The sequence below is a fragment of the Vombatus ursinus genome, unplaced genomic scaffold (assembly GCF_900497805.2).
Source record: "Vombatus ursinus unplaced genomic scaffold, bare-nosed wombat genome assembly UNPS02000582.1, whole genome shotgun sequence".
NCBI lineage: Eukaryota > Metazoa > Chordata > Mammalia > Diprotodontia > Vombatidae > Vombatus > Vombatus ursinus.
This window is the reverse complement of record NW_020940360.1, coordinates 25,360,891-25,374,235: the sequence shown is the minus strand read 5'-3', so window position 1 is coordinate 25,374,235 and position 13,345 is coordinate 25,360,891. Positions and strand designations below refer to the sequence as shown.

General features: G+C 36.8%; 1 protein-coding gene across 2 annotated transcripts in view; it reads left to right on the top strand.

Moving 5' to 3' along the window:
- Positions 1 to 13,345, top strand: part of USP45 (ubiquitin specific peptidase 45) — an 81,926-nt gene that overhangs the window by 3,920 nt on the left and 64,661 nt on the right. Inside the window, exons 2-5 of one of the 2 annotated variants that reach the window (XM_027854520.1) lie at positions 9,551 to 9,660; positions 10,040 to 10,206; positions 10,983 to 11,086; positions 11,787 to 11,884. In XM_027854520.1, the coding sequence (XP_027710321.1) occupies positions 9,561 to 9,660; positions 10,040 to 10,206; positions 10,983 to 11,086; positions 11,787 to 11,884 (469 nt within the window). In that variant the 5' untranslated portion in view covers positions 9,551 to 9,560. Of the gene's footprint in view, positions 1 to 9,550; positions 9,661 to 10,036; positions 10,207 to 10,982; positions 11,087 to 11,786; positions 11,885 to 13,345 lie in introns of both variants that reach the window. The other variant, XM_027854511.1, reaches the window with a different exon arrangement.

Sequence of the window (13,345 nt, the reverse complement as noted above, 5' to 3'; positions counted from 1 at the left end):
CTTTTTGTTCATGCTGTGACCTTATATCTCTGGACCCCTCAGTCCTTTCCCAAGCCATTACCCTGCACTAGCCAGTTTCTTCTTTTCCCCACCTTGATCCCTTAGTGAACCAATTAAACACTACACTCTAGAATCTCTGGCCCCTTAATCATATTGCCACTTGTTCTCTGCCAAGCCTTATCCTTGGAATACCCCCATCCTCCTCTCCTACACACATGCTGTTGGATGAAGGTGGAGAAAATCACACAACTGTTCTGAGTTTATTACAAATTTATGTTATGAAACCTCAAGGTGGGCCCTCACTGCTTATCAACTAACTCTTTACTTTGACCCTTCTAAACCTTTTCATTTCTCCTTAAACCTTGCATGTCTCCTCCTTCCCCCACTCTCTTAGTTGAGAATCTTGACTCATATTGTACAGGAAAGACTGAGACCATTCTTCCTGAGCTCTCCGTTTTCTTCCTAATGTCATATCACTCATATGCTTGTTTTTTTTTGGCTAGGCAATGGGGTTAAGTGACTTGCCCAGGGTCACACAGCTAGCAAGTGTTAATGTGTCTGAGGACGGATTTGAACTCAGGTTCTCCTGAATCCAGGGCTGGTGCTCTATCCACTGCGCCACCTAGCTGCCCCATTCATATGCTTTCTACCACTGCCTTCTTCACCCTTGTGTCTTATGAAGAAGTGGTCTTACCCTTACTGAGGCTAACCCCTCTGCCTGCACAGGAGATCTCATTCCATCCTAATGCCTTTAACAGATCGCTGCCTCTGTCATACCCATTTTGTCACTTATTTTCAATCTCTCCCTGTGTCTTGGCTGCTAACCTACTGCCTACAAACATACTTACATCTTCTATTCTGGAAAAAAAAAACCAAACCCTCACCTGATTTTTCCGTCACCAATAACTAGCTCCTACATCTCTTCTTTCCTTTTTAGCTAAACTCCTTGAAAAGGTTATCTGCAATTGGTGCCTCCACTTTGTCTCCTCTTACTGTCCTTTTAACCCTTTACAATCCATTTTCCAACCTTATAGTACTGAAGCTGTTCTCTCCATCATTACCAATGATCGCTACCTCTTTTTTGGAGGCATTTAGTGTTAAGTGACTTGCTGAAGGTCACACACAACTAGTAAATATGGGAGGCTGGATTTGAACTTAGGTCCTCCTGACTCCAGGGCCAGTGCTCTATCCATTGCTTCACCTAGATGCCCATCCAGTGATTTCTTAATTGCCAAATCCAATGGCCCTTTCTCAGGCCTTTTCTCATTCTTCATGATCTCTCTATAGACTTTGACAGTGTTGATCACTCATTTCTTCATGATACTCTTTCTCTCTCGGTTTTCGGACACCAATCTCTCTCCTATTTGACCACTCCTCTGTTTCCTTTGCTGGATCCTTATCCAGATCACACTCTCTAACTGTAGGTATCCCACAGGATTCTCTTCTGTGTCATCTTCTTAGAAACTACCTCACTGATTGATCAGCTCCCATGGGTTTAATTGTCATCACTATGCTGATGATTCTCATATCTACCTATCTTGCCTGACCTCCAGCTTGCATCTCCAACTGCCTTTCAGACATCTTAAACTCAACAGGTCCAAAACAGAATTTATTATGTTTCTCCCTAAACCCTTCCTTCTCTTGCCTTCCCTATTATTATAGAAGGCAACACCATCCTTCTAGTCCCACAAGTTCACAAAGTAGTTATTATCTCACCATCTCATTCTCAGTATCTAATCTCTTGCCAAGACCTGTCGATTTCAACTTTGCAACATGTACTGTTCTCTCTTTCCTCCTTTGACCCTATCATGACTGGTGTTGGCCCTCATCACCACATACGTGGACTATTGCAATAATCTTCAAGTGAGTCTATTTGTGTAAAATCTTTCCCTACTCCAATCTATACTCCTTTCTGCCAATCACCAAAGTGATTTTCCTGAAGTACAGTCTGGCCATTTCACCCCTCCTACTCATTAAAGTCCAGTAGCTCCCTATTACCTCTAGGATAAAATACAAAACACTGTGTTTGGCATTCAAAACCCTTCATAACCTAGCTCCCTCCTGCCTTTCCAGTCTTCCTACACCTTACTCCTCACTATGTATTCTTGAATCCAGTGACACTGGTTTCCTGACTGTTCCATAAACAAGTATTAATAGGGAGATGACAAGGAAAGATAGAAAATTGTTGAAGTGTTAGCAAGGGAAGCAATTATTATTATTATTATTATTATCATTAATACTTAGTAATTTCAGCTATCCAGAATGTTGCTTAAAAACTCAGAAATCTGAAATTTATGCTCCTGAATAGCAAAAAGAGAGTTCACTAAATCCATGAGCTAAAAGTTCATTTACTATATTAATTGAAGCAACCCAATGGTCCTTGCTCAGAAACCTACTTTCAAGACAGTTGTGACAAGCTTAGTTATCTGGTCTCTTAGCTCTCAGATTAAAAGTAGCACATTAAAAAGGAAGGGGAAGCGCAGTGAGATGGAGACACACTGACAACAATAAGAAAGGACGTTCTTGACAATGAGGGAGAGGATAGTAAGTTGCACACAATACAAAAGAACAAAATAGTCAAGACTTTTAGTGATATGGGTAAAACAGTTCTATACAACTGAAAAGCACGAGGCCACATCTATGTCAGAGGACAATGCAATGTTTAAGTACATAATGAGAGCCAGCATGATGTGTTTTTTTTTTTTAAATTTATTTGTTTTTAGTTTTCATCATTCACTTCGAAAGATTTTCAGTTCCATATTTTCTCCCCATCTTATCCTTTCCCCCACCCCAAGATGGCGTACACTCTGAATATCCCTTCTCCTAATCTGCCCTTCCTTCTATCTCCACCTCCTTCTTTTATCCCCTTCCCCTTCAATTTTCCTATAGGGCAGGATAGATTTCTGTCCTATTCTATACCCCATTTCCTGTATATCTTATTTCCAAGTTGCATGTGAAAACAAATTTTTTTAACACTTGTTTTTAAAACTTTGGGTTCCAAATTTTCTCCCTTCCTTCCTCCCCACCCACCTTCATTGAGAAGGCAAGCAACTCAATTACAGGTTATACATGTGTAGTGATGCAAAACACTTCCATAGTAGTCATGTTGTGAAAAACTAACAATAGTTCCCTTCATCCTATCCCACCTCTGTTTATTCTATTCTCTTTTGACCCTGTTCTTCTTCAGAAGTGTTTGTTTCTGATTGCCCCCTCCGCCAGTCTGCTGTCCCTTCTATCATTCCCCCCCCACCTTATCCCTTTCTCCCTTATTTTCTTGTAGGGTAAGATAGATTTCCATACCCAATTGAGTGTGTATGTTATTCCCTCCTTAAACCAAATCCAATGAGAGTAAGATTCACTTATCCCCTCCACTGTAAAAGCCTTTTCTTGTCTCTTTTATGTGAGATAATTCACCCCATTCTACCTCTCCCTTTCTCCTTCTCCCAGTGTCACTCTCTCTCACCCCTTAATTTTATTCTCCAGATATCACCCTTTCATCTTCAACTCACCCTGTGCCCTCTATCTATCTATCCACATACATATAATTTTTCCCTCCAACTACCCTAATACTAACAAAGGTCTCATGAGTTACAAATATCAATCTTTCCATGCAGGAATGTAAACAGTTCAACATTAATAAATCCCTTATGATTTCTCTTTCCTGTTTACCTCTTCATGTTTCTCTTGAGTCTTGTATTTGAAAGTCAAGTTTTCTATTCAGCTCTGGTCTTTTCATCAAGAATGCTTGAAAGTCCTCTATTTCACTGAATTTCCATTTTTCCCCCCGAAGGATTATATTCAGTTTTGCGGGGTAGGTAATTCTTGGTCGTAATCTTATCTCCTTTACCCTCTAGAATATTATATTCCAAGTCTTCCGGTCCCTTAATATAGAAGTTGCTAAATCTTGTGTTATCCTGACTATGTTTCCACAATGCTTGAATTGTTTCTTTCTAGCTTCTTGCAATATTTTCTCCTTGACCTGGGAATTCTGGAATATGGCTACATTATTCCTAGGAGTTTTCCTTTGGGGATATCTTTCAGGAGGTGATCAGTGGATTCTTTCCATTTCTATTTTGCCCTCTGGTTCTAAAATATCAGGGCAGTTTTCCTTGATCATTTCTTGAAAGATGATGTCTAGGCTCTTTTTTTGATCATGGCTTTCAGATAGTCCAGTAATTTTTAAATTATCTCTCCTAGATCTGTTTTCCAGGTCAGTTGTTTTTCTAGTGATATATTTCACATTATTTTCTATTTTTTCATTCTTTCGGTTTTGTTTTACAGTGTCTTGATTTCTCATAAAGTCACTAGCTTCCAGTTGCACCATTCTAATTTTTAAGAAAGTAGTTTCTTCAGTAAGTTTTTGGACTTCCTTTTCTATTTGGCCAATTTTGCTTTTTAGGGCATTCTTCTCCTCATTGGTTTTTTTGGACCTCTTTTGCCATTTGGGTTAGGCTATTTTTTAAGGTGTTATTTTTTTCAGTATTTTTTTGAGTCAACAAGCTGTTAACTTGTTTTTCATAATTTTCTTGCATCATTCTCATTTCCCTTGCCAGTTTTTCCTCTGCTTCTCTTACTTGCTTCTCAAAATCCTTTTTGAGCTCTTCCATGGCCTGAGATCAGTTCATATTTTTCTTGGAGGCTTTGGATGTAGGAGCTTTGACTTTGTTGTCTTCTTCTGGTTGTATGTTTTGATCTTCTTTGTCGCTGAAGAAAGAGTCTATGGTCTGACTTTTTATTGCGAGCTTTGCTCATGATCCCAGCCAATTACTTGAGTTATAAACTTTTTGTTAAGATAGGGGTCTGCTTCCAGTGTGGAGGGTGTACTGCCCCAAGCTTCAAGGGTTTTGTGCAGCTGTTTTCAGAGATACTTCTAGGGACCTGTAAGTTTTCAGTTCTTCCAAGGTGGTATGATAAGGGGTGAGGTGTTTACTCCTTTCCTGGCCTGTGCTCTGGACTATGAGTGACCACAAGCACTCTTCTGCCTTGGAACTGTAAGGAGGATTCCCTGTCCAACACTGCTACAAACTCCACCACACCAGTACTCCACCCAGAACTGTGACATAGATGTAAGCACGGGCAAAGCAAGAGAAACCTGCCTCAGCACCAGCAAAGAGATGCCTGCAATCCCCCTCTGATCAGCCACTCCATTCCACCTCAGTCTGTGGGCCAGAAGCTCTGGAAGCAGTCACTGCCCCAGGGCCGCACCTGGGGACTGGGGTTGGGACCGAGCTTCTCTCTCGCCACCGCAGTCACAGACTTTTCTTACTGACCTTCTGAGTTGTCTTTGGCATTCATATGGGTTGAGAAGTCTGGAAACCGCCACAGCTGCACTCAATTCAGTCCTCTTGAGGCCTGTTCCAGATTTGCTGAGGGCTGTTTTGCTTGCACACCCACGCTTAACTGCATTCCTCTCCCCACCAGCCACAATAGACCATCCAGGTTGTCTTGGACTGGAAATTTGTTTCCCTCCGTCTTTTTGTGGGTTCTGCTGCTTTAGAATTTGTTTAGAGGCATTTTTTTTTTACAGGTATTGGGAGGGATTTGGGGGAGAGCTCAAGCAAGTCACTGCTTTTACTCTGCCATCTTGGCTCTGCCAGTGTATTGGTTTTTAAGTCAATGTGGGACCTCAGGGATGTTTTTTTTTTTTTTTGAGTTTCACACCACTGTCTTAGAGCACAATAGTATTCCATTACATTTATATACCATAACTTATTCCTCCATTATTATTTATGAGCACCCTTTCAGATTTCCATTCTTTGCCTCAAAAAGAGCTATAAAATTTTTTGTACATCCTTAGAGTTTGTTTTGCTTAGGAAAAATCCCTCCTTTAATCTGCCCACCCTCTTAATTCCCCTCTCTCTTTCCCTCCTATTTCTCCATTGAATAAAATGTATTTCTTTACCCAACTCTTCATCCATTTTGTATTCTTCTCCCCTTTGACCAGCTCAGATGAGAGTGAAGTTTAAGTATCAGCCACCCCTGCATACCTCCTCTTCTTTGTGTAGATATCTACTTGTACACCCTGATTATGTGAGAGAAATTTCCCTAACCTTCCTTTCCTCCCTTCCCATTGTATTCCTCTTTCCCCCTAAAGATCATAAAGATATAACAGAACCATTCCCAAACCTTGTTTAATTAGACTCTCTGAGACCCCTGATGATAATAAGATTTAGAAGGGACTCAATCATCTCCTATATTTGAATGTAAACAATTTATCCTTTAATCCTTTAACATTGTTCATTGCTGTTTACCTTTTCATGTTTCTCTTTATTTCTGTGTCAAAGTTTCTACCAGCTCTGGTCTTCTGGAATGTGTGGAGTCCTCTATTCCATGAAAGGTCCATCTTACCTCTATAACATTATACTCAGTTTTGTGTGGTAAATTATTCTTGCCTATAAATCTATTTTCTCTGCCTTTTGGAATATTGTGTTCTCTCTCTGCTTCTTTATAGTAGAGGCTGCTGAGTTTTCTGTGATCCTGACTGTGTGTGGCTCTTTGGTGCTTGATTTAATTTTTTATGGCTACTTGCAGTATTTTTTCTTTGACCTTGAAATTATGGATTTTGACTCTGATGTTCCTAAGAGTTTTAATTTGAGGATTTTTTTAAAGAGATAACCATCGAATATTTTCTGTTTCTACATTGTTTTCTGGCTTTAAGAGATAAGACTTCTTAAAATGTAATGTCTAAACTCTTGTTTTGGTTATGGCCTCCAATGATTCTTAAATATTTTCTCCTCAGTCTGTTTATTTGATCAGTTTTATGTTTTGTTTTGTGTTTTTGTTTTTTACTACATAAAACGTTACATTTTCTTCTTTTTTTCAGTCTTTTGACTTTATTTTTAATATTTCTTGTTTCATGGAGTCATTGGCTTCTATCTGTACCACTCTAGTTTTCAGGGAATTTGTTTCATGGGCAGTTTTGTACCTCTTGTACAAAATCCATGAGCCAAAAGTTTTACTGTCTTAATAGAAACAACCCAGTGTTCCTTGCTCAGAAATCTACTTTCACGAAAGAATAAAACCACTCCTAGGCCTCTTTTTTGTCTTATTTAAATCTCTTTATGATTCTTGAAGACCTTTGTCCTGAGGAGACATTTGTTTTTTCTCTTCTTATTGGAATGTCTACACTTCATTCCCTTCTAGTTGCTTTAATGTGTTTTTCTTTCTGTGATTTCTCTTAACTACTGTTTGCTTTTCTAAGCTTCTATTCCATTCTGGTCTTTTCTTCAGGAATGCTCCATTTTTTCCTCTGTAGAGTTGGTAAGTTATTCTTTATTATTATCTGGGTAAGTTCGTCAGTGTAAGCCTTTTTTCTCCCCCTTTAGATGATCACATTCCAGCATCTGTAGTCCTTACTTGGTAGCTGTCAAATCTTTTGTGATCCTGACCATGCTGTGGTTCCTTGGTATTTGAATTCTTTCTGTATTTTTTCTTTGACCTGAAAACTCTGGATTTTGACTGGGGATTTTGGGGATTTTAATTTTGAGATTTCTTTCAGGAGGTTGTTGGTGGAATTTTTACATTTTCATTTAGCCCTTTGCTCTGATAGATCTAGGGTATTTCATTTATGATATCTTGAAATATAGTTCTGAGGTTCTCTTCATGGTAGTGTGGACTTATTCTTTTTTATTAGGCTTATGTTCTGGATATTCCTAGTTACATAAAATTTCTTGATTGTTGGTGTCTTCTTCTGCATATTTATAATTGCAGCTTTTCATCCTGAATTGTAACTTTTTGATTTTAATTGTGCCTGTATACTTCATTGGAATAGTGGGCCATTTGGTCCTGATAATCATTGTCTGGGGTCTTGTTGCTGGCCCTATCAGCAGAAAGTGATGGCAGGTGCCAGGCTCACCTATATCTTTCTAGAACTGTGCTAAGCTCTTCAGGGCCATTAGGGCAACTCATATCAGCTTGCTATAAACTTGAGAGTTTGCAAGTTCAGGCTGAGGGCCAGAACTTTACTAAAGCCTAACAGCCCTAGGACTTTTTACCTAGTGTCCTCCAGTCTCTTCCTCCCCCCTCTCCTCTGCAGGGTAGTACTTGACCACTTTGGAGCTTCCTGACTGGAGCTCTTGGAGTCTGTCAGAGCTAGGGCTGAGGCTGGAAGGCCTCCCAGCAATGACCTTGCCTTCCAGGCTCTTCTGACTGGACATCTTCTTTAGTTGGCTGAAGTCCTTTTGCTAATACTGAACCGGGTAAAAGTATTTATTATAGTTTATTTCATTTATTTCTTTTATTTCTTAATCTGTATTTGATCTGGTGTTCAGTTTATTTTTTCTGGATTGTATGTGTATACGTTAGGCTATTCTCCACTCATCTTGACAGGAAATCAGGACAATTTAAAATAAAGATATTTCTGAATGGTAAAAGCAAAACATTTGTACCTTTTTAATAAAAAATGAAGACTCACAGGGTGGGAAACCTGTGTCCTCAAAGCCACCTGTGGCCCTCTAGGTCCTCAAGTGTGGCCCTTTGACTGAATCCAAACTTCACAGAACAAATCCCCTTAATAAAATAATTTGTTCTATAAATCTTGGACTCGGTCAAAAGGCTGTACCCAAGGACCTAGAAGGCCAGATGTGGCCTCTAGGCTGCAGGTTCCCACCTCTGCTAGCATCTCTGGGATGTTTGATGTCATAGAATTTTTGTTTTATAATTATAAATTGCCATCTATTTGGGAGGTTGCTGTGGCCAAAACGATTATCTTTTAGTGTCCATTCTTTTGGGAATATGGCTCCTTATATTTTGCTGTGCTGACACAAACTTTGGCAGTAGAGTTTACCACGGTGTCACAATGAGGTATCAAAGGAAATCTTTTATGGAGATTGAAGATAAGTAGCTGTTACATCTATAAGCCTGATTTTCTGATAGTGAAAAGATTATACTATATGTTTAGGAACTATAAAATGAAGCAATGTAGAAGAAGAATTACTACAGGATATAAAGGAATGATACATGTCTTTACATGAGTAATCAGAATTATAGATGAAAAATAATTTACATGGCTCATATTTGGTTTTACATCATGGTGATACAGTTTTTAAAAATGAAATAAATCCAAACTTTTAATATGCTGGAAGATGCCTGACATAAAACACTTTGATCAGAAAGATGTAAGAACTATTTCTGGGGAATTTTCAGCAAGTTTTAAAATGTTCTAAGGAGTTTTTAAATCTCTAAAATGCTAACTTTTTTTTACAGCTTTCATTTTAGAAAAGTGGAATTAAAAAAAATAACCTGTTAACCCCTTATCTGCAGAGTGGAATATGTCAGGTTAGGGCATACATACAGATAACATTTTGAAGACTTTCATGGCTAGAGATGCTTAAAATATGCATTTTTTTTCCTCAATTAGGGTAGAATATCTAACCTCTTAATATTGGTTACAGAAAATACTTAATTTGTAGAGTCAAGCCCCATTGAGGCCTGACTCTAATGCCTAATAGGATATTAATCTTATTTATACATCTCAAAATTTTTAACTCCTTTTTATAGATGGGAAGAAATGTTGAATGTAGAATAATTGACTTTTTTCTCCCCTTCTCAGCAAGTAACAGATGCGGGTGAAAGATCCGTCCAGGGCTGTTTCTGAAAAAACCAGAAGAAACAGAAGGCCTAATACTCCTCTGGATGAAGACTCTTCAGATGACATTGCTGGTAAATTATGATATTTGGGACCAAAAGAAGATTTGAGAGAAGGAAGAAAATATTATTCATGTTTTTATTACTTTTAAAGCTAAAAAATTAAATTGTGATGGATGGTTAATATTTGCACTATTCTCTCCAGCCCCATACTAAAACCAGTAGATTTGTTATACAGAATTCTTTGCAATGAGATTTTAAATATATGTTTTGAATGGGGAAGAAAGGCATTTCATTGTTTTAATCTTTAAATCTTAGCAAATACAATCTAGATATTTTAATAACTTTGGTTGCTGTGGAGATTTTATTTTTTAAAAATTACTCAAAGGTCTGCTTTTAGAAAAATGTTTTTTAATATTCATATCCAGTAAATAATGTGTTTTCTTTTTAGCAGGCTTAACTTGTCAGCATGTAAGTCAAGCTGTTAGTGTCCACCATGTGAAGAGAGCAGTAGCTCAGAATTTGTGGTCAGTTTGTTCAGAATGTTTAAAGGAAAGAAGGCTTTGTGATGGAGGGTCAGTAAAACCTGATATTTGGTTGTGCCTCAAGTGTGGTTTTCAGGTGAGAAAAACAACATATATAGGAAGTTAATAATTTGAATAGATAAACACGTGTCATTTAGGGCATGCCACTACTTTTATAAGACTCAAGCTGTATTTAATGTTTACATAGACAAAAGGCTGTCAGAATAAATTCTTTGAGTCTAGAAAAACATTTGGTAATATGAAATGGAAGATGTGATTTTTAAAAGCTTATCCATGGGTGAGGAAGTATTCTTTTGATTATATTAATACCATCACAGAGAGTCCCTCCCCAGGATTGGATCTGGAGCAGTAGAAGAGTCAGGCTTTATTTGTTTCTTTCTTTTAGAATTGTTTATTCAACTTCATTTACCTTAGAGATGGCATCAGCTTTTTCCAATTCATTCTTTTAAATACTGATCTCTAAAAATGTATCATTTGGCATCTATTTGCTTCCACTATATTTACCTTTGTGATAAGACTTCCTAGTTAAGGAGTTTATAGGAGATGAATTTTGGAACATAAGTTATAAGTCACTGGCCATTTACATTTGGAGATTTTAATTGGGCTGAAGATCAAATGAGATAATATTTGTAAAGCACTTAGCACAGTGCTTGGCACATAGTAGGCACTTAATGCAATAAACGGAGTCTTTAGATAAGAAATAAAGTTTATAAGAAATTTTCTGAAGCAGTTTCCTACTTTATAAAAGAAAAATAATTATTTCACTTAAATTTATGTCTGATAGAAAGTAAAATTGATTTGAAATCAAGGCTCTTAATTTACATAATGAAGTGGAATTCTTTTCATCTTTAGGGATGTAGTCAAAACTCAGAAGACCAGCATTCTTTGAAACACTTCCAGACTTCCCGCTCTGAACCCCATTGTATCATTATCAATCTTAGCACATGGATTATATGGTAAGTAAAGTTTATTGAGTACTTTTATTAGGCCTGAAAGAAAATAATGAGCCTATATTGGTTTATAGAATGAGCCTGCATTGGTATAGAACCATAGGATTTAGAATCACAAGGGACTTTAGAGGTCATCTAGTCCAGTTTCTAGACTGGACTGTCCCATTTTAAAGGTGAGAGAACTGAGGCCTAGAAAGGTTGAGGTCATACTGGAGTAAGTACTTTAGCCAGGAATTGTTATTATGTGTTCTGACTTGAAATCCACTAATTTTACCACTACTCCACACCCACTCAGTAGGTGCCTTTGCTTTGAATACTAAAGTTAGAACACAATAATAATAATAAAAATAATTTTCACTTGTGGTTTACAAAGAACTTTACATCTGTTTTTAATTTTGATCTCCTCAGCAACCCCTGTGAGTCAGATAGATAGAAATGGTCGATCCATAATTAGATCCCATGCTGCCTAACTTTAAATTTAGTGCTCTTTCTCTCATATCACCACTAGGATTGAACATTTGAAAGCATAATCAATTCACCAATTCACTTTGAAAGATTTTAAAATGAATTTTCATTTAAAAAATATATTTCATTTATATCTGCTTTCATCTTCAAATTGCACAGATGAAAAATAATTTTACTACCATCATCTGTGCACAAACTTGAGGTATTTTTATCAGCTTCATTTAAATTTTATATTTTTCAGGTGTTATGAATGTGATGAAGAATTATCAACACATCGTAATAAAAAGGTTTTGGCTCAAATAGTTGATTTTCTACAGAAGCATGTTTCTAAAACAGCAAGTAAGTTATGGATTATCACAGGGACTTGTGATATAGTAACATATTCAGTAATTCATACATATAAATGACACTTTGGACACAATTATATGAATAATAATAATAATAAAAGGTTGAACACAGGCATAACCCACATAATGTAATTGTTATTGTTTCAGTTTCATTCAACAACATTTATTAAGAGTCATTCTCTGGAACTCTACGAGATATTAGTTTCACAAAAAACAACATTAGGGCAATAGTGTTATATAGAAAGTTCCACAGTAGTATTATAAATAGAGATGTATTCCTAAGTGACTAAAATCTAAACTGAAAAGCTCAAGATGAGCACCTAACAGAGACCTGAATCTGGAGTAGAAACACTGGGAAAGAGCCGAGTAGACTAGAGCTGACTAGGGTAGTGTTGTGTTGGGCTAAAGAGGGTAGCTTTTGGCTCATTGGAGTAGCAGGGCTGAATTGTGTGAATTATATTAAAGCTTCTGTCTTGGAAAGTGAATGACTTAACTAATTTGTACCTCAGGTGATTAGCTAAATAATGTGTATTTTTTAAATATCAAGTTCTTTATTCCTGTGAAGACAGTTTTATGAATGTATTTTTTTTTACTGAATATATTTTTATTGATATCTTTTGTTTTTATATCACTTATATTTCCCAGAATATTCCAGCATCCTCCTGTTGATAAATTGTTCTTTATAATGAAGAATAAAAAAGGAGGAGAAAGTTGAACAAAATTAGTCAGTATATTAAAAAAGTATTAAAGTCATATACAGTGGTCCCCTACCACTGCAAAGAAGTAGGAGCATATGCCTCCTCATCTTTGTATTTTGAATCCTTGTAAATGTATTTATATATCTTGAGTATTTCTTGGTAAATTGATTCTTAGGACCCTGATTTTTTTTTTAACACTCCCAAATTTTCTCAGTGACTTCTACTGTTACTTTAAAAAAAAGTTGTACTAATGCCTTATTTTTTTTCCTACACCGCAGTCATTTCCCTATATCCCTTATTCTCCATCCTTATAGAGTTTTCCCTCTTTTAACAGAAACGGTCAAGTTGTCTTTTGCATTTATTGTTTGTAGTTCTCATTACTCCCAGACCGAGAATAGAAAGCTGATCATCTGTCCTCATCATTTGTCATTGCATTTAATCAGAGGATAATCAAATACAATTATTTCTGTTGTGATATATTTCAAGGAATCTTGTATGATTTTAACATAACCAAGTTAACACCATAATAAAATGAAATTAGGTGTGAATTTAAAAGCTACAAAATATTGAAAGTATCAAGTTATATTCCTTACATTGAATTACTCTACAAAAGTGAAAATATATATTGAAAAAAGCTTAGGAATACTTTGTTGGGGGGGAACCTTTAAAGGTAGTGTTTTGCTCTACATAATAAAATGATTTGTTATAGTCATCAGCCAATAGTCACAGGATCTTATATTCTCTTCCTCTGTCAG